Raw genomic sequence first — 21652 nt, forward strand, 5'->3', positions numbered from 1 at the left:
ATCAGGCCCTCAAGAACACCAGTATGTAAATCTATAATACATTGTGACAAACGCAACAATGCAAAGTACAGAGATGGCACAAAAGAGACAGTAACTAGAGAAAAATCTAGAAAAACTTCGTGGATGAGCAGATATTTGTAAAGTCAAAAAAGAAGGGACAGTTTATTATTGTGAAGGCATGGACCAGGTAAAACTGCAGGGTTCTTAGAGAAGTAATATAGTTAGAGATTACTAGAGGATAAGGTTCTACATAAGAAATGGCAGGTAATGAGCTAAAGAGGTAAGCAGAGGAAAGTATAGAGTTAGGGGAAGGGACATTTCCGTTATTCAAGAGAGAGAAATAAAGTACCAAGTAATGTCAAAGTAGATTTAAGCCACATTTTTTTTTCCTTTTTTGCCTTTGTCTGCCAACTAATAAAGAACCTGGAACTTCAAATGATAATATTGAATCTAATATAAAAGATAGTGAATTAAGCTCTGGCTCTACGAAAGCCCAGAATCTTGTGCATAGATTCAGAAAATATTTACTAAGCACCTGCTGTATGTACAGCTTTGGGCAAGATGCTGTGTGGAAAACAAAGATAAAACACAGTGCCATCCACAAATATATTTCAGTTTCATGGGTGAATTAAATGCTAGCAATAGGGGAATGAGAAGGCAAGTTACCTGTCGTGGGTAGCAAACTTCTCCCCATCCATTTTGACAGAGGAAACCTCGGACTTTGATGAACCCACCACCCACCTCACCAACAACCAGCACCCCTGAACCGGATACCAGCACTGTACCCCAAGATGCTGCCACCATCCCCAGCTCAGCCATGCAGGCCCCCACAGGTAAGAGCAGATCATGGTGCTGGCTGCAACAAGCCCCAGGCCCCAGTGTCTGTACTTTATCTTGTCTCATACCAATAGTTAGCCCCCTGTCCATTTGTAAGCCTACATAGAATCCTTAAAAGAACATTTTTATCTTTGGCATTTGGAATAGTTACAGAGACACCTTCATCCTGCCAAAACAATCAAAGGAACTAGGGGAGATGTTCTGTAAACTCAGAGTAGGGGAGCTGGGGCATGGGAGAGGGTGGAGCTGAGGCCAGCACCGGGAGCTCCCTGGCCCAGTGTGTAATAATACTCATCCTTTCCAGTTTGGGGTGCTCCGTTCTTGGTGATACCTTCCAGAACCCTTTCAGCATTACAATAATCCTGCCACCACTCAAATATGTATGAAGCTGCTCTGATTTTTTTTTTTTTTGAACATCACCAATGGTGGCAAACCTTGGTACTGTGAGAGTAAACTTAATTTTCGAGACCAAGCAATGAATGTTTGATTCAAAAGCAAAATCTGATGGCTAAAGTTTGTGTGGTAATTAACCTGGGTTATGCCTATCTGTTCCTATTTTCATAAACTATCTATGAGGTAACTCTAAAAGGGCTACCCCTTTAGGATAGATATACAGCCTCCCAATAGGGTAACTGTAAAGAACAACACTCATTTTTTATGTGTAAATTAAGATGTATGTGTGAAACCTCACTCTTGTTACTCCACAGATACTCCATCTTTTGTGTGTGTGTGTGAGGAGGATTGGCCCTGAGCTAACATCTGTTGCCAGTCTTCCTCTTTTTGCTTGAGCAAGACTGTCCCTGGGCTAACATCTGTGTCAATCTTCTACTTTCTACGTGTAGGACACCACCACAGCATGGCTTGATGATGTGTAGGTCCCCGCAGGGATCTGAACCTGCGGACCTCGGGCCCCTGAAGCAGAGCGCATGAACTTAACCCCTCCACCACCAGTCCAGCCCCAATACTCCATCTTCTTTAGGGAAGTCTGAGCAATTGGAGTGATCCCCGTGAAAGTTGAGGTAGTCTTTTTCTTAGAAGGAGTTGAGTGTATCTCCACCCAAATCCTGGAATGTTAGAGGTTGAAGGAAAGGGCTGAATAAGCTTTGGAAGATTACAGGGCCTGCCTGTGGCATTTATGTCCAGCTCTAGTCAAGGTCCTATCACGTGATTTCTCCAAATGTATCATCTGCATCTAGCCCCAGCCGATTACTGGTTTGCTGACCAGTGGCCTATGCCCCTAAGCTCCAAAGATGAGGACGTAAGGACAGATGAACACCTTGGTGAAAATATTGGTTACTTTTTCCAGCCTCATGACATTCCCCCTAGATGCCTGTAAACCTGCTTTGCTTGCTCCACATCATCCTAGATACCACTGAGGTCTCTAGGTGCCTTTTCAGTAACACCTGGAAGACCCAGAGCAGCGGGAGCTTTGTGACTGCGCCTCGCTGTTCCATGTGAAGGATGTGGACCATCACTCTGGCAGCCAGTGATCTGGCATCCCTCCCTTGGCCTGGATCTCATGGCCTAGGAAAAGTGGGCACTTGCTTTGTATCTTTGTTTCCTGCTCTTGGCCAGGCTGTGGCAGTCTTGACTGTCACTGTGTCACCATCCCCTGATTGGGCCTTGGCTCATCCTGTGTGACCTTGACATCACTTCCCTTCTGAGCCTGTTTCCACACCTATACAATGATGGGATTAGTCCAGGTTACCTTTATAGTCCCTTCAAATGTTAACAATGGAAGCTATCATAGATTGAAAGCTGTGTGCCCCACTATATCCTTCATCACGTAGCTTTAATTTTTTAGCTACACAACACTTTTGAGAGTTTTTATATTTATCAGAGTTATATACATGCTCATAGTTTAAAGGAACAATAGGTCCACGAGAATTATTACAGAAACAAAATGAACAGACCCACCATCCCCCTGTCATTTACTTCTCACCAAAGGCAATCATTTTTAATTCAGCTGGTTCTTTTATTTACTTCCATATATGTAAATGGCATGTTTATATGGCTATTTTTTTTTAGCTTTAAGCATTTTTCAGCTGACAACCCACTTTAGAAGATGAGGATCTAACTCTTTTTAATCTCCTTGCCCCTTACCCACCCTCACATACTTCCCTGTCTTAATACCATGATACTGTAATTTTGATTAGATTGTTACAGCTTGTTAAATGCTGTTCTCAATTGGGCCGTGTAATGTACTGTGATTACTTTTCCTTTGTTGCACATTTTGTTTTCAGAGTAAATCTTGATTGCTTTGTTATGTTTTTGTTTTGCTATGTGCTTATTACTGATTCAACCTTAAACTCTCTTACTACTGTATACGTCTCTTTTATAATGTTCAAGCACATTGTATGTTCTATCCATGTCAAACCCTAAGAGATCTCTCCTAGAGCCTTCTGAGTTCCTTGGCATCCTCTTCACCTCTCTCGGGTTATCTCCAGTTTGCTCCTAACCATGTCTTTGTTTTCCCATGTAAATCTTTCTTAAATTTACGTCTTTAGTTTTGTATGAAACCTGTTTATTCTCTTTGAAGCTTCTCTTCATCCTCAGTCTTCTGAAATTTCACGTGGGGTGTGAGTGTTTCACCTCCCACGCTAGACACTTCACTTAGTGTGTCCACCCCATTCTTCAGTTTCTTGAAATTTTCTTAAATTCTTTCATCAGTGATTTCCCTCCACTTCTTTTTCTCTTTTCACTCTTTCTGGCATGCATCTTATTCAGATGTCGAACCTCTTGAACTCGTCGTCTAATATTCTTGACCGTCTTTATTCTTATCCCTATTCTCTGTCTTTTTGCTCAACTTTCCTCAAGCTTTCCTCGACTATATCTTCCAACCTTTGTATTGAGTTTTTTGTTTCTGATGTATTACTTTTAAAGTATCATTATTTATTACTCTAATAGCATTTTCCAAAGGGTGTTTGGTGGAAAACCAGTCCTGCAAAATGCTTCACAAGAAGAATTTCACGTATGTTTAGGAACTTTGGTCACGTACGTTTGGGAAACGCTTGTACTCCACTTCCCCACTCTTGGACATTTGCGTCTGCTATGGAGAGCTCTTTTTTGTCTTCTGAATTTTTTGCTAGCCTATTTTTTTTAGGTTCACAGCAAAATTGAGCTGAAGGTGCAGAGGTTTCCCATTTACTCCCTGTCCCCACACAAGCATGGCCTTCTCGGTTATCAACATCCCCCACCAGAGTAGGACATTTGTTTCAGTTGATGAACCCACACTGAAATATCATTATCACCCAAAGTCCATAGTGTACGTTAGGGTTCTCTCTTGGTACTGTATGTTCTGTGGGTTTTGGCAAATACGTAATGACATGTGTTCACCATTATAGTGTCATACAGAACAGTGTCACTGCCCTAAGAATCCTCTGTGCTCTGCCTAATCCTCCCTCCCTCCCCAAAACCCCTGGCAGCCACTGAGCTGGTTACTGTCTCTGTAATTTTGTCTTTCCCAGAATGTCATACAGTTAAAATCATGCAATCTGTAGGCTTTTCACATTGATCTTTTCACTTAGTAATATGCATTGAAATTTCCTCTGTGTCTCTTCATGGCTTGATAGCTCATTTCTTTTTAGGGCTGAGTAATATACTAGCTATCCTACGATTCATTTATCCGTTCACCTACTGAAGAACATGTTGGTTGCTTCCAAGTTTTGGCAGTTATAAATAAAGGTGCAGTGAACATCCATGTGCAGGGTTTTGTGTGGATGTAAGTTTTCAGTTCCTTTGGGTTTATACCAAGGAATGTGACTGCTGGATATAGAGTATGGTAAGAGTATGTTTAGTTTGGTAAGAAGTCACCAAACTGTCTTGCAAAATGACTATACCATTTTGTGTTCCCACAAGCCATGAATGAGAATTCCTGTTGCTCCTTGTCAACATTTGGTGGTGTCAGTGTTCTGGATTTTGGCCATTCTAATAGGTGTGTAGTGGTATCTCATTTTTTTTTAAATTTGCATTTCTCTAATGACATACAATGTGGAACAGCTTTTCACATGCTTTTTTGTCATTTGCATATCTTCTTTGGTGAGTTGTCTGTGAAGATCTTTGGCCTATTTTTTAATCAAGTTGTTAGTTTCTTATTGTTTTTAAGTGTCCTTTGTAGTATATTTTGGATAACAATTTTATTTTATTTTATTTTATTTTTGCCAAGAAAGATTCGCCCTGGGCTGACATCCCTTGCCACTCTTCCTTTTTTTTTTTCCACTTGAGGAAGATTAGCCCTGAGCTAACGTCTGTGCCAGTTCCTCTATTTTGTATGTGGGTTGCTGCCACATCATGGCTGATGAGTGGTGTAGGTCTGCACCTGGGACCCAAACCTGTGAACTTGGGCCACCAAAGCAGAGTGCACTGCTTAACCACTAGACCACAGGGCCAGCCCCACCAATTCTTTATCAGATGTGTCCTTTGCAAGTATTTTCTCCTAGTGTGTGGCTTGTCTTCTCATTCTCTTGACATTGTCTTTCACAGAGCAGAAGGTTTTAGTTTTAAGGAATCCAGTTTATCAATTATTTCCTTCCTGGATTGTGCCTCTTGTGTTGTATCTGAAAAGTCATTGCCATACCCAAGATCAATGTGGTTTTCTTCTATGTTATCTTCTAGGAGTTTGATAGTTTTGAATTTTACATTTAGGTCTGTGATGTATTTTGAATTAATATTTGTGAAAGGTGTAAAATCTGTGTCTAGATTCCCTTTTTTGTGTGTGGCTGTCTAGTTGTTTCAGCATCATTGATTGAAAAGATTATCTTTGCTCCACTGTATTACCTTTGTCAAAGATCAGTTGACTATGTTGATGTGGGACATTTCTGGGCTCTCTGTTCTGTTCCGTTGATCTATTTGTTCTGTCACCAGTGCCACACTGTCTTTATTACTGTAGCTTTAAGTCTTGAAGTTGGATAGTGTCAGTCCTCTGACTTTGTTCTTCTCTTTCAGTATTCTCTTGGCATTTCTGGATCTTTTGCCTCTCCATATAAACTTTAGAATCAGTCTGTCAATAGCCACAAAATAACTTTCTGGAGTTTGGGTTGAGATTGCATTGAATCTGTAGATCAAGTTGGAAAGAACTGACATCTTGATAGTATGGAGTCTTCCTATCCATGAACATGGGATAGCTTGCCATTTATTTAGTTCTTTATAGATTTTGTGCATCAGAGTTTTGTAGGTTTCCTCATATAAATCTCATACATATTTTGTTAGATTTATACCTAAGTATTTGATTTTGGGAGGTGCTAATGTAAATGGTATTGTGTTTTTAGTTTCAATTTGCTGTTATATAGGAAAGCAAATGACTTTTGTATATTAACCTTGTATCCTGCAACCTTGCTATAATTGCTTATTAGTTCCAGGAATTCTTTGTCAATTCTTTTGCATCTTGTACATAGACAATCTTGTCATCTACAAACAAAGAGAGTTTTATGCCTTCCCAAACTGTATACCTTTTATTTCTTTTTCTTGTCTTATTACATTAGTTAGGACTTCCAGTATGGCATTGAAAAGTTATGGTGAGAGGGGACATCATTGCCTTGTTCTGATCATAGTGGGAAAGCTTCTAGTTTCTCACCCTTAAGTATGATGTTAGCTGTAGGTTTTTTGTAGATGTTCTTTATCAAGTTGTGGAAGTTCTCCTCTGTTCCTAGTTTGCTGAGAACTTTTATCATGAATGGGTCTTGGATTTTGTCAAATTTTTTTTGCATCTATTGGTATGATCATGTGATATTTCTTCTTTAACCCATTGATGTGATTGATTATATTAATTGATTTTTGAATGTTGAACTAGCCTTGCCTACCTGGGATAAATCCCATTTGGTTGTAGTGTATAATTCTTTTTATATATTGTTGGATTCAATTTGCTAATATTTTGTTGAGGATTTTTGCATCTGTGTTCATGAGAGAGATGGGTCTGTAATTTTCTTTTCTTGTAGCGTCTCTCTGGTTTTGGTATTAGGGTAATGCTGGCCTTATAGAATGAATTAAGAAGTAATCTCTGCTGTTTTCTGAAAGAGATTATACAGAATTGATAAAATATATTTCTTAAATGTTGGGTGAATCCATCTAAGCCTGGTGCTTTCTCTTTTTCAAAGGTTATTCACTGTTGATTCAAATACTTTAATAGATATAGTCCTGTTCAGATGGTCTTTTTCTTCTCGTGTGAGTTTTGGCAGATTGTGTCTTTACAGAATTGGTCCATTTCATCTAGATTATCAAATTAGTAGGCATATAATTATAGTATTCCTTTATTATCTTTTTAATGACCATGGACCTGTAGTGATATCCGATCCTCTTTCTTTTCTGATATTACTAACTTGTATCATCTCTCTTTTTTCTTATTTAGCCTGTGTAAAGGCTTATCAACTTTATTGATCTTTTCAAAGAACTAGCTTTTGGTTTCATTGATTTTTCTCTTTTGACTTCCTGTTTTCAATTGCATTGATTTCTGCTCTAATTTTTATTATTTTAAAACAAACACATTTTAAAGTAATTTTAATTTCTTCTGCTGCTTACTTTGGATTTAATTTGCTCTTCTTTTTCTAGTTTCCTAAGGTAGAAGCTTAGATTATTGATTTTAGATCTTTCTGCTCTTCTAATATATGCATTCAAGGCATAAATTTCCCTCTATCCACTGCTCTTGCTGCATCCCCAAAATTTTGATGTTGTATTTTCATTTAAGTCAAAATATTTTTAAGTTTTTCTTGATATCTTCTCTGAACCATATGTTATTTAAAAATGTATTTTTAAATCTCCAAGTATTTGGGAATTGTCCACCTATCTTTCTGTTACTGATTTCCAGTTTAATTCCATTGTAGTCTAACAGCAGACATCGTATGATCTATTCTTTTAAACTTGTTAAGTTGTGTTTTTGGCCTAGAATGTGGTCTGTCTTGGTGAATGTTCCATGTGAGCTTGAGAAGCATGTGTATTCTACTGTTGTTGGATGAAGTAGTCTATAGATATCAATTATATCCAGTTGATTGATGATGCTGTTGAGTTCAACAGTTTTCTTAGGTTTTCTGTCTGCTTGATCTGTCCATATTTGATAGAGGGATGTTAGGGATGTTGACGTCTCCAACTGTAATAGTGGATTCATCGTTTCTCCTTGCAGTTCTACGAGTTTTTCCCTCCTGTATTTTGATGCTCTGTTGTTAGGTGTATACACAGTAAGAATTGATAAGTTTTCTCTTTTTTTTCTGGGTTTTTTTTTTTTTTTTGGTTTTTTGAGGAAGGTTAGCCCTGAGCTAACATCAGCCACCAATCTTCCTCTTTTTTCATGAGGAAGACTGGCCCTGTGCTAACATCTGTGCCCATCTTCCTCTACTTTATATGTGGGATACCTGCCACAGCATGGCTTGACAGGCAGTGCATTAGGTGCACACCCAGGATCCGAACCAGTGAACCCTGGGTCGCCAAAGTGGAACGTGTGAACTTAACCATTGCACCACCGGGCCGGCCCTGATAAGTTTTCTTACGTAATTGACCTCTATATCATTTTCTAATGCCCTTCTTTATCTGTGATAACTTTCCTTGCTCAGAAATCTGCTCTGTCTGAAATTAATATAGCTACTCCCACTTTTTTTTTTCTGAGGAGGATTCGCCCTAAGCTAACATCTGTTGCCAATCCTCCTCTTTTTTTGCTTGAGGAAGATTAGCCTTGAGCTAACATCTGTGCCAGTCTTCCTCTATTTTGTGTGTGGGTCACAGCCACAGCATGGCTTGCCAAGTGGTGCCATGTCCACACCTGGGATCCGAACTGGTGAACCCCAGGCCGCCAAAGCAGAACGTGCAAACTTAACCACTGCGCCACTGGGCCGGCCCCTCTATTCCTTTACTTTTAATCTATATGTGTCTTTATATTTAAAGTGAGTTTCCTGTAGACAACATATAGTTGGGCCTTATTTTCTGGTCCACTTTGGGAATCTGTCTTTTAATTGATATGTTTAGACCATTGACATTTACAGTGATTATTGATAGGGTTGGATAAACATTTACCACGTTTTTACAGTTTCCTGTTTGTTGCCCCTGTCTGTTCCCGTTTTTGTCTTCCACTCTTCTTCTGCCTTCTGTGGTTTTAACTGAGCGTTTTGTATAATTTCATTTTTTTCTCCTGTCTTAGCGTATCGGTAATACTTCTTTTTTTACTTTTTCTAGTGGTTAGCCTTGAGTTTTCCGTATACATTTATAACTAATCCAAGTCTGCTTTCAAATAACACTGTACCACTTCACACATGTAATAAAATAATCCAGGTCCCTCCTGCCCGTTTCTTGTCTGATTGCTGTTATTCAGTTCATTTCGCTTACATGTAAGTATGCATAAGCACATGTATGTACCACACATAAGCACACACAAATATATCGTGATTATTTTTATTTTGAACAAACTGCTATCTGTTAGATCAATTAAGAAAAATTAGTTTTTATTTTGCCTTCACCTGTTCCTTCTCCGGTGCTCTTTTTGTCTTTATGTAGACCCGAGTTTCTGACCTATATTATTTTCCTTCTCTCTAAGGAACTTCTTTAACATTTCTTGTACGTCAGGTGTATTAGCAACAAACTCCTTAAATTTTTCTTCATCTGAGAAAGTCTTTATTTCTCCTCCATTTTTGAAGGATAATTTTGCAGGATACAGAATTCTAGGTTGGTGGTGTTGTCTCTCAACACTTTAAATATTATACTCCATTCTCTTCTTGCTCAAATGGTTTCTAAGTATGTACTTTTTATTGTCGTTCCTATATTGATAAGATGATTTTTTTCCTCTAATTTCTTTCAAGATTTTTTCTTTATCTTTGACTTTCTGCATTTTGAATATAATAGGCCTAGGTGTAGTTTCTTTTTGTCATTTATCCTGCTTGGTATTCTCTGACGTTCCTGGATCTGTGCTTTGATGTCTGACATTAATTTGGGGAAATTCTCTTGTCACTGTTGCTTCATATATTTCTTCTGTTCCTTTCTCTTCTTATTCTCTGTTTCCATTTCTTCTTCTAGCATTTCCATCATGTGTATGTTACACATTTTGTAGTTGTCTCACAGTTCTTGGATAGTCTATCCTGGGGTTGTTTTGTTTTTGTTTTTGTTTTCAGTCTTTTTTCTCTTTGCTTTTCAGTTTTGGAGGTTTCTATTGAGATATCCTCAAGCCCAGTCATTTTTTCCTTGGTCATGTCCCGTCTACTAATGAGCCCATCAAAGGTGTTCTTCATTTCTCTTACAGTGTTTTCGGTCTCTAGCATTTCTTTTTGATTCTTTGTTAGAGTTTCCATCTCTCTATGTGCATTGCCCATCTGTTTCAAATGTTGTCTACTTTGTCCATTAGGGCCCTGAGCATATTAATCATAGTTATTTTAAACTTCCAGTCTAATAATTCCAGCATCCCTGCCATGTCTGAGTCTAGTTGTGATGCTTGCTCTGTCTCTTCAAACTGTGTTTTTTGCCTTTTAGTATACTTTGTAACTTTTTCTTCATAGCCAGACATGGTGTACTGGGTAAAAAACATTGTTGTAGATAGGCCTTTAGTAATGCGATGGGAAGGTATTGGAGGAGAAGTGTTCTGTAGTCCTGTGGTTAGGTCTGTCTTTGGTGAGCCTATGCCCCTGGGCTGTGAACTTCACCAGTGCTTCTTCGTCCTCCCCACTCCCCTTAGATGGCACAGGATGGCTGGAGGGGCTGGAGTTGGGTATTTTCCTTCTGCCAGGTTAGGCTCTGATCAAATCCCAGCAAGGTTAAACTAGCAAAATAGTTTCTCCTGAGGGCAGGTGTTGTAAAGAACAGAATGCTATGGTGTATTTTTAAATGGTTCCTTCACCGCAACCCCTGCTGCTGGAAGCATGAGGGGTCTTTTCTCCCACATTCACTGTGAGAACCTGGTCGAGCTCCTGGAGGTAAAACTCACGAAAGTGTGGGTTCCCTCCCCCGCCCCCATGACTGGGTCCACCTGGAGTTTTTTAACTCTCAGACTGGTCTTCACTGAGCTTTCTGCAATTCATCAATTACAGTTTAGATTTTCCCACCTCAGCACTGGGTCCGATGGAGGTTTCTCCTCTGGTAAATTGTGATTGTCTGTATTCATCTGTCTGTGTCTCCACATTTTAGGGGCAGCAGTTTGCACTGTGACCTCACTTCTCTGATGGATCTAAAAAGGATTGTTGATTTTTCAGTTTGTTCAGCTTTTTACTTGTTAGGATGGAGTTGCTACTCCAAGCTCCTTACATGCTAGACCCTTCTCAGAATTGTTTTTTTTTTTTTTGCCTCAAATTCTGATTTCATAGATGCAATAGAAAACCAAAACATGACAGTATACAAAAATATCTAGATAACCTTAAGATTGAAGGATTTTTAAAACAAGACAGTAAGTACAAACTAAGAAAAGGTATGTAACCTTTTATATACCTGTAAAAGGCAATAGTAATATATTCAACTATATTAAAATTCAGACAGCTCCTCTCTCTTCCACATGGCATCAGTTGGGGCTGGAGGATCCACTTCCAAGATGGTTCATTCACATAGCTAGCAAAGTTGGTGCTGGCTGTTGATTTTCTACACAGACCTCTCCAAAGGGTAGCTTGGGCTTCCTCATACCATGGTGGCTGTCTTCCTAGAGCAAGTGTCCCAAGAGACAAGTGGAGGCTACCATTTTCTTAATACTTGAGCCCAAAAATTAACATAGCATCATTTCCCCTATATTCTGATGATCAAGCAGTCAGAGAGCCTAGATTCAAGAGAAGGGGTAAAGACCCCACCTGTCAATGGGAGAAGGGTCAAAGAATTATGGACCATATTTTAAAACCACCTTAGTCCACTTTCTGCATATAAATTATTTACATTTGTCCCACTTGAAAAATTCTCTCTTCTCCTTGCAAGATTCTCCATTAAAAGTCTCATCGTGGGGCCAGCCCTGTGGCTGAGTCATTAAATTTATACGCTCTGGTTTGGCAGCCTCGGATTCCCAGGTTCGGATCCTGGTCACTCATCAAGCCATTCTGTGGCAGCATCCCATGTAGAAGAACTAGAATGACCTACAACTGGGATATACAATATGTACTGGGACTTTGGGGAGAAAAAAAATCTCATCCCTTTACAACATGAGGCTCCAGATCTAGGATTTTGTCATCTAAATCAGATCCAGATGCCAATGAGACCTGTCAAGTGTAGTTTCTCAGGAACAGCTCCTTGAGTGTAGTTCTTCTCAGTCTGGAGACCTGTGAACAAAAGAAACATGTTGTCTGCTCCCCACATACCCAACATACGATGGTGGGTCAGGCATAGGATAACTTACAGATACACCCAGCCAAACGGGGAGAAAAACTAGAGGCACGTAGCCATCACTGGTCTATAGAAATTCTGAAATCCAGCTGGACACATGTTGCCAGTTCCTTGATTAGATTCAATGCTGCTTTCTGGGAATTTTCCCTGGTTCTTGGTTTTCTCCTCTGAATCATTCTTCCTTTTCCATGAGAAAACTGACATTGCCTACTCAGTCTTCTTTCTGCCTGTAAAAGGTTAGGAGTCTAAAAGATTTTTTTCATTTTGTACCATCTTTGTTGCTTTTAGTCCTAGCTGGCAATGCCTCTGCTGGAATGATTCTATTAGAAACTTGAGGTGTTTTCTATGAATACTGTTGGGATTTACTTCAGAAGATAAAAGCTACAACCAAAAATCTCTTACAGTTAAACCCTTCTCTGCTTGAACTCCCTGTACAGCTGCTGTGAGACAATGCCCTTAAGATTCTTAAAAATCCTATTGTTTAAGGGAGAGAATCTGAGAGCTTTGCTCTTAAGATTCTTAGAGGGCCTTTTGGTCTGAAAGAGTTTATGAAGCACAGTCTTAAATCGTTCTGCTATGTTAACAAAAGATTTTATTGTCCCATTCTGGATTTGACCCTTTTTTAATTTAGAATTATTTGCCTTCTGGAGAGACTGGAAATGAGAAGTAATTTTATTTCTGACCTCTGTAAGTCCTGGGCTTTTTTTATTTTGTGGGGGTTTTTTTTCTTTTTTTTTTTTATTGCGTTCATAATAGTTTACATCGATGTGAGATTTCAGTTGTACAGTATTTCTTGTCTGTCACACATAAGTGCTCCCCTTCACCCCCTATGACCACCCCCTACCTCCCTTCCCCTAGTAACCACTGAGCTGTTTTCTTTGTCCATGTGTATGTTTATATTCCACATATGAGTGAAATCATCTGGTGTTTGTCTTTCTCAGACTTACTTATTTCGCTTAGCATAATTCCCTCTAGGTGCTTCCATGTTATTGCAAATGGGATGAATTTGTCTTTTTTATGGCTGAGTAGTACTCCATTGTATATGTACACCACATCTTCTTTGTCCACTCATCCGTCAATGAGTACTCAGATGGTTTCCACGTCTCGGCTATTGTGAATAGTGCTGCAGTGAACATGGGGGTGCATATGTTACTTTGGATCGTTGATTTCAAGTTGTTTGGGTAAATACCCAGTAGTGGGATGGCTGGGTCATATGGTATTTCTATTTTTAGTTTTTTTGAGGAATCTCCATGCTGTTTTCCATAGTGGCTGCACCAGTTTACACTCCCACCAGCAGCGTATGCGGCTTCCCTTCTCTCCACACCTTCTCCATTTGTTATTTTTGGTCTTAGTGATTATAGCCATTTTAACAGGTGTAAGGTGGTATCTTAGTGTAGTTTTGATTTGTGTTTTCCTGATGATTAGTGCTGTTGAACATCTTTTCATGTGTGTATTCGCCATCTGTTTATCTTCTTTGGAAGAATGTCTGTTCATCTCCTCTGCCCATTTTTTGATTGAGTTGTTTGTTTTTTTATTGTTCATTTGTGTGAGTTCCTTATATATTATGGAGGTTAACTCCTTGTCAGATACATAATTTGCAAATATTTTCTCCCAGTTGGTGGGTTGCCTCTTTGTTTTGATTCTGGTTTCTTTTTTTTTGATTCTGGTTTCTGCGGAAGCTCTTTAGTCTGATGAGCCTTTTTTTTTTTTAAGATTTTATTTTTTTCCTTTTTCTCCCTAAATCCTCCCCAGTACAAAGTTGCGTATTCTTAGTTGTAGGTCCTTTCAGTTGTGGCATGTGGGACGCCGCCTCAGCATGGCCTGATGAGTAGTGCCATGTCCGCACCCAAGATTTGAACCAGTGAAACCCTGGGCCACTGCAGCAGAGCGCGCGAACTTAACCACTCGGCCGCGGGGCCAGCCCCCTGATGAACTCTTCTGTGGGGTTTTTTTAAACTCGTCTCTCTCATCTTGCGTTTTTATCACAGGCGGTAAGAAGAAGCCAGACGGATCTTTCATTGCTTTGTCTGGAAATCACTTTAGCTATTTCACTGAGTTCCTCAGGTGCCTGTCCTGTTTCCATGTTACTGCAAGTGACAGTGGTGTCAGACTTTCCACCACTGCCTAGCAAGTGTCCCCGTCCTCCATCTTTCCATAAGATTTTCCTCAGTTCCTTTAAGCCTTTGCTGACAGCTTCCTCAAGACCCTTTAGGCTTCCATTAAAACTCGACTTACAACCCTTTCACCTTTCACGCAACACTCTTTTTGTGGCTCTTTGTGCTTCTTTATGCTGCCAGTCCCAAAGCCAATGCCATGCGTGTTAGGCTTTCTTACTGCAGCACCTATTTCTGGTACCACAGGCTGTTGCAATAGTCTTCTGCTACGAAACAAACCACCACAAAACTTGATGGCTTAAAACAGCAGTGTAGGAGGGCTGGGTGGCAACAGCTTGTCTCTGTGCCACGCAGTGTCAGCTGTGGTGGCTGGACTAGGACTGGAGGATCTCCTTTCACCACATGGCTGACAGGCTGGCTCTGGCTGTTGGTTTCTCTCCACATGCGCCTCACCACTGGGTGTCTTTGCCTCCTCACACTGGGTAGGTGGATTCCAAGAGTGAATGTCCCAAGAAACATTAAGTGGAAACTGCTGGCTTCTTAAGCTCTGGGCCCAGAAACTGGCACAGGGTCATTTCCACCATACTCTATTGGTCAAGTATCACGGAGATCAATGGAAGGAATGTCAAAGAATTTGGGGCCCATGTGTTAAAACTGCCACATTTTTCTAAGGATTCTGTAGTTTGCCTTTTCTATTTCACTCTTTAATCCATGTAAAATTTCTTTTCTTAATCATCACTGGAGTGGTCATATTTTTGCCTTTTTGTGTGTTTTAATTAGGTGTATTTTACATACAGTGAAATGTATGGATGTTAAGTATACAATTTGAAGAATTTTATTCATTGTAAGCACCCATGTAACTATCACAATTAAAAGTCATTTCTACCACCCCCAGAAGTTCCCTCATGCCTCCTTGCTCCAGTCTTCACTCCCACCTTTCTTCTGATTTCTGTAAGTTTAGATTAGATTTTTCTGTGCTTGAACTGAATGGAAATGAAGTCATGCTACATATACCCTTTTGGATCTGGTTTCTTTCTCTCCAAATGTTGGTGAGATGCACCCTATCAGTAGTTCATTCTTTTTTACTGCCAAGTGGTATTCCAATAAATGAATATACCACAATTTGTGTATTTATCCTCTTGTTGATGGACATTTGGGTTGGTTCTAGTTTGGGGTTATTATGATTAAGCTGCTATGAACATTCTTGTAAGCATCTTTTCAAAGACATAATGTTTTCATTTATTTTCATTAGTCTTCTTATCTCTTTGAGTTCCTGCATTTTTGTTTGTTTTGTTTTCAGCAAAAAAAGTGATATTTTGACATGAGAATCCTAACTAATTCTTAACAGACTTCAACCAATCCTTCTATTGTTAGATCTACCTTCACACCCACCTCCAGAGGCACCTGCCCATTCTTGGGTCTTTTGTGAAGTATAAGACGGAACAGCCTGGTTCTCATCATTTGCCATTTGTGGTTAAGGATTCAGCTTTCTTGGGTCTGCCAAGTCAGTTACTCCTTTGCCAGTATGCTTTCCAGCTTCCAGAATTTTATGTCGTCTCCTCTCTCGTTGTCTGGCTCATTTTAGGAGAGAACAGAGTTAAATGTATATTTCAACTCATCTTGTTTACCCTTTTCTTTTTTTCCTTCCTTCCTTTTTCACATGTCACCTTTCACATCCCACCTGCCTCCTTTCTGTTTTCCATTTTCTTCTCTCCACCTTGCTTCCCCTTAGAATTAGAATTATAAAGGTGGAAGAGTCCTCAGAGAGCATCTGGCTCTTCCCCCTCCTTTTTACAGATGGTAAACCTGAGGCCCAAAGAGAGCGGCAGTCCCTCCACAGCCCACACAACTACTGCTCTTATCTGTTTTCCTTTAATAGCAAAAGAGACTTTTTGCCCTCCTACCCTTTCGATTAGTGAGCCATGACAGTGTGAGAAAGAAGGTTACCCCCTACTCAAGTGGAAGCCTAGAAGGCAGATCAGCAGAGTGTCGCAGCCAACCAGGCTACTGTGGGTCCTCTCTGGAGACCATGATGCAACTCTGTTTAGGACTTCCTCTTTCTCCTGTACCCACCCAATCCCCTCCCCTACCACAGTGCCAGGTGAAGGGTTGCAAGTAGGAGAGTGCCCAGCTGTCATGACAAGAGAAACTACTAAAACAGATACAAAGATGGGATGCTCATGATTTTCTTTATTCCAATTTTTTTTCTATTTTTACTACTTTTTTTGGGCCTGAGTGTTGACGTAGAAGATAACAAAGGGACCCCAAGGCCCAGAACAGAAAGCAAGCTAGGTGACCAGTGATATACCCTTCTAAGTCCAAGGCCAACCACACTCACACTCTTGCTAATATTGCCATGGCCACACAACTCCTTACACATATGAGGTAAGACATACAAGGATTATGTGAGGCAACCAAGTACCAAAAGTGAAAGTACATACGTCTGGGAAACTGTTTAGATTTTCTTTTCGGCACACGGAAGACAGAGTGCAAGTTCTGTGCCTCGGCTTTGGTCTGGGCTGTTCTCCCAGCAGGCTGTGTTCCCAGAGCCTTTGGTCATGCAGTTTGGGCTGGCAGCAGCTGGGCACAGCAACCCTCTACCCCCTCCCACAGTGTTTCACCAGCTTAGCAGCTGGGAATCCTGCTGGGGACCAGAGCCCAGGGTACGAAAGACAGAGGAGAGCACTGTTCTTCTGCTTCTCTACCCTGGGTACTCTGTAAGCTTTTTTGATTCTGTCTCCTGCAGTTTGTGTTTACTTGAACAAGAACGGCAACACAGGCCCCCACCTGGATAAGAAGAAGGTGCAGCAGCTCCCTGACCATTTTGGGCCAGCCCGCGCCTCTGTGGTGTTGCAGCAGGCTGTCCAGGCTTGCATCGACTGTGCTTATCACCAGAAAACCGTCTTCAGCTTCCTCAAACAGGGCCACGGGGGTGAGGTTATCTCAGGTAAGCACCCTTGGGCTGGGCTGGCCTCCTGGCCAGAGGGGCAGGCCTTCTCAGCTGGCTGATTTCTGACGAGGCATCCTGCTTCCTCCTTCACACCTGTAGACTCTGGAGAGACGTGAAGGGACTCCGTTCCTCAGAGAGTCCTCATTTTCAACTCCCAGAGCCCCTCTGAGCCTTAAGCGTATCTCTGCTGAGTAGAATACCCATGCAGACTCTGCTTAACTGAGCCTCTAAACAGATTCCTTTCCTGTCTACCTGCTTAGCCTTTCCGTATAGAAAATATATGAGTGGATTGCTTTAAAGACATTCCACAGGAAAAATCCGGAGGGGGCTGTGTTATGGCAACAGAACTTCTCCAGGCTGCCACGGCCTCCCACCTGGCTTCAAGGAACCACAGAAGTCTTCTCTCGTACTTTTGGCTCTTAGCCTCCCGATCCTAAGGCAGCCCTGATACATGAGAGTCGAATCCCAGGGCAAAGTGGGAAGAATCATTCCTTCTTTCTTTCCTGCTATGAGAGGTTGAGTCAACTACACAGTATTTTTTTGTTTTCACTGAGAATATTCACTTTTTCTGCTGTGCCCTAGTTCTGTTTCAGTTTTCCTAAGTCCAAAACCCTATTCTGTACTGCGTTCTGTATCCAACCTCTGAAGACTTGACCTTGAGCCCCAATCTTAACTCTCTCCTACTCCATAATCTCCTGCCCCTTCCCTCTAACAAGTGGCAATATTCAGCCTCAGGAAACTGAGCTGACATAGAAGACCCCATAAATAACCCAGCTGTATTCTTTTAGCAAACATTTATTGAGCCCTTACTATATGTCAGAGGTTATTGCCAGACACTGGCTAGGGGAGGGAGAGAAGAGAAGAGGACAGGCTGAGGCTCTGCCCTGGTGGACAAGAAACCATGTCACAGCTAGGTGAGAGCTGTCACAGGAGAGGAACGGGGACAGGGTGCGTGACCCAGACGAGGTAGTGACTGGCGGTGTGGAGGATGGGCCGGCGGGAGGGGCTGTTATGGAAGGCTGGGACGCTTGGGAAATCAAGCCTTCCTCTCCGCCTGAGGCCGAGGCCACCGCCTGGTCTCTGCTTTGCTTCTGTGCAGGCACCCGGCCTCCTTACTGCCTCTCTTTAGCTGCTGCGACCTACGCCTCCTCTAGGGTTCTTCCTCTGCCCCAAAATTGGCTCTCATAATGACCCGCCTCCCCATTTCCTTGCTGTCCTAAGAGACAAATGTAGAGGCCTTTTGCGTTTTAAGGGTTATCCAGATACTTTTTGAATAGAAATAGTAAAATAAAGCCAAGCATGGAATAGTTCCAAATGTTGCCGAAATTCTAGTGCCCTTATACAGACCAGATTGTGCACCCAAACATTGCTGGCAATAGCTGTGTTCTCCTCTGCTGCCCAGCGTCTCTGTTCTTGGGAAGTTCCTGTGGAAATAGAACCCTAAATGAACCGATTTCCCGCAGGAGGCCCAGCCAGTTGGTGGGCAGACAGAATTATGTTCACAGTTGTTTTCACAGGTTGAGTAAAATCATTCCAGAGCCTCGGGTGCAACATACCTGGCCTGGCCACTCCCATTATTGCAAGCCCTTTGGAGTTGGAGGCAAAAATCAAACCCTCAAGGGAGGGAGGTAAGGCAGGGAGGGAGGAAACCTGGGCACTGATTGCCTCTGTGTAACCAGGTAAGCCTGAGGCAAGCAGTGGGCTGGCCTCTTCCTGCCCAGTGCTGCACTGCACTGCCAGGCTGACGTGCTCAGCCCTGTTTACTTAACTCCACAGCCGTGTTTGACCGGGAACAGCACACCCTCAACCTCCCAGCAGTCAACAGCATCACCTACGTCCTCCGCTTCCTGGAGAAACTCTGCCACAACCTTCACAGTGACAATCTGTTTGGCAACCAGCCCTTCACACAGACTCACTTGTCACTCACCACCACAGAGTACAGCCACAGCCACGACAGGTACCTACCAGGTAGGAGCTGGGATGGGGATGGGCTAAGAAGGGGGGGCAGAGCTAGTGGCAGCACCAGCAAGGCCTCAGACTTGCTAGCCTGGCCCCTATTATCCACACATCTGGTCTTCTGTCCCTTACTATTGCCATGTCTGGGACTTTTTGGTCTCCTCTCATCTTTACTCTCTCTTCAAGATTTTGTCCCCTATCTCTAGGATTAACCTTCTTTCCTCCAGGTTTTTGTCCATAGAAAAAGGTGGTTCACGATTCCCTTTCTGAGCTCCAGGCTGCATGCGGAGCCACTGTGAAGTCACAGTACATCTCCCAGTGTGAATCTGGCAGCAAAGGCCTAACATGGATCTCCCTTGCCAGCGGGAAGGTTTAGTCTCAGGCTGCAGATTGAGAAATTTGCTCCCTGGTGATTGGCCATCCGCTCTTTCCTTTGGCACGTGGCCCTAACTCCTCAGCACCGCCACTCTAGCAAGTCAATTCAAGTTCCTGCTGTTTCTAAATAGGCTGGAAAATAACTTTCTTAGTTAACATACCAGACCCACAACAGGAAAGCGGATGCCACGTGGCCGGATCAGTGACTAAGCACTTCCGAGAAAGGTTACAGAGTGAATGAAACTCGGCATCTCTAATCTGGAGTCCAGAACACAGCCCGACAGGGAGGGAAGGAAAGCTCGGCCCTAAACGTGGCGAGGTAGGTCGTTGTTGAGAGAGGGAGGAAAGGCCCTTTCAGGGAGTCCCGTGGACCTTGTCCTGGCCAGAGGAAGAGAAAGGTCATGCTCTTCGTGTCGGGGCATGCTGTCCGCTGATGGGGGAGCTTGTGTCTGAAAGGGGCCCCCCTGACTTTCTACACATGTTGTTCCCACATTGCTTTCCCTGTTGTCTTTTTATCATTGTCTTAACAGAATCACTTCTGAAGAATGTGTTCAGGGAAGTGACTACTCACCCAGCCCCAGCCCTGCCCCCGTCTATCCTTCTGCACCCAAATGAGCATTGCTTATGTGACTTGCAAAAACATACCTGAATTTCAAATATTCCTTGTGGGGGGCCTGCAGACGTATCTGTGACCCCCTCACTGATTCTTTTCTTCAGAGGGAACTTTTTCTCACCTAACCTGCTCTAGATTGCTTTCTGTCAGCATCAGAATCTCTGAGAACAGAAAAAGGTATTCTTACTTATAGTTAGAATGCTGCACTGAGGGGCCGGCCCCATGGCCAGGTGGTTAAGTTCATGCGCTCTGCTTTGGCGGCTCAGGGTTCACCGGTTCGGATCCTGGGTGCGGACATGGCACCGCTCATCAAGCCATGCTGAGGCGGCATCCCACATGCCACAACTAGAAAGACCCACAACTAAAAATACACAACTATGTACCAGGGGACTTTGGGAAGAAAAACGAAAAATAAAATCTTTTAAAAAAATAAATGAATGCTGCACTGGGAGTCGGGGCTGGGCATGGTAGACTTGGTGCAGACAAAGGCAGGTTGTTAGGTATCCCCAGCTGTTGGCATTCAGAAACTCTAAGCCGCACTTCAGTAATGAAAGTTAGGCCTACCTGGGATTCTGGAAGAATGGATACACGAGAGGAGGTACCATGTGCATGGGTGTAGCTACTGGTCTAAAGATAGATTTCTCAAAGAAATAGGAACTCAGAATTCTTAAATGGAATATTGTCATTAAGAACTAAGAGAAGCATACTGGTAGCAACATGCGGACTGGTGGGATATACATCATGGGCCTGCAGTCATCAAGGTAGTTTGGCATTGGGGGCATGACCTTTCCTGGGAATTCCATTCCAGTTTGCATCTCTCTGATTCAACTACTAGATAAGAAGCAGCAAGCTTTAGCCACTCTTTCTTCTTGCCTCACAAACTAAGAAAGAGACAAATACTAGGGTTATCACATTCCACCATTGACTGCTTCCACTTCCCTTCTCTCATTTTCAGACAGACTCAGCCAACCCTCTGTGCCCTCCTGTGCTCTCTAATTTCTGTTTCTCAGAATGGGTGCTCAGCAGCTTGGCTGCTGTCACCCTAGTTTCTATTTGCGTCCCTGAAATGAGCCTTCTAACTGTGTCCAGACAAGCCAGAGCTTTGCCTAGATTTCTCACTCCTCTGTGCTCCCTCTCCTCAGTTATCTGTTCTGCCTGTCCACCACCAGCCTGCCTTACTGACCCTTTGCTCCACCTCTGCCCATTTATCACTTGCAGTACTTTTTTGATTATTTACCCAATCCTCTGCCAAAGAACTTGATCTACACGAGGGCTGTCCTTTGCTTTGCCCTTTGAGTCTGGTGTTGATCACTCCCACCCTTTTGCCTGGCTGTACTCCTCTGCTAGTTTGACATCTGAAGTTGCCATCTCTGTCATCTGGGTTCCTACTGGAGCCCTCCCCCTACAGCCTGTCTCTACTCTACCCTCCCCCTTGGGGTCTTGACTCACTGATAGCAGGTAGTCACCAAATACAATCATGTTAGGCTTCCTTACCTGAGTTGAGACTTACTTTTTTCCTCCAATGTTTTATTTTGAAAAATTTCAGAC

The 21652-nt window shown here is 42.3% G+C and overlaps 1 protein-coding gene and 1 long non-coding RNA gene across 19 annotated transcripts in view; one reads left to right on the forward strand and one right to left on the reverse strand.

The window, feature by feature from the left end:
• The window catches only part of SCMH1 (Scm polycomb group protein homolog 1), a 185894-nt gene that overhangs the window by 144461 nt on the left and 19781 nt on the right, over window positions 1–21652 (forward strand). For 17 of the 18 annotated variants that reach the window (XM_046662979.1, XM_046662982.1, XM_046662988.1 and 14 more), the window contains 3 exons: window positions 707–833; window positions 16957–17157; window positions 18937–19128. In XM_046662979.1, the coding sequence (XP_046518935.1) occupies window positions 707–833; window positions 16957–17157; window positions 18937–19128 (520 nt within the window). The remainder of the gene's footprint in view (window positions 1–706; window positions 834–16956; window positions 17158–18936; window positions 19129–21652) is intronic. The other variant, XM_046662997.1, reaches the window with a different exon arrangement.
• On the reverse strand, window positions 17135–19806 carry LOC124240190 (uncharacterized). Its single transcript, XR_006888802.1, has 3 exons — window positions 19126–19806; window positions 18508–18584; window positions 17135–17262 (listed from the first exon to the last, which is right to left on the reverse strand). It is a non-coding gene; the product is annotated as an uncharacterized LOC124240190 (long non-coding RNA).

This window comes from Equus quagga, chromosome 5 (assembly GCF_021613505.1).
Source record: "Equus quagga isolate Etosha38 chromosome 5, UCLA_HA_Equagga_1.0, whole genome shotgun sequence".
NCBI classification, from domain to species: Eukaryota; Metazoa; Chordata; class Mammalia; order Perissodactyla; family Equidae; genus Equus; species Equus quagga.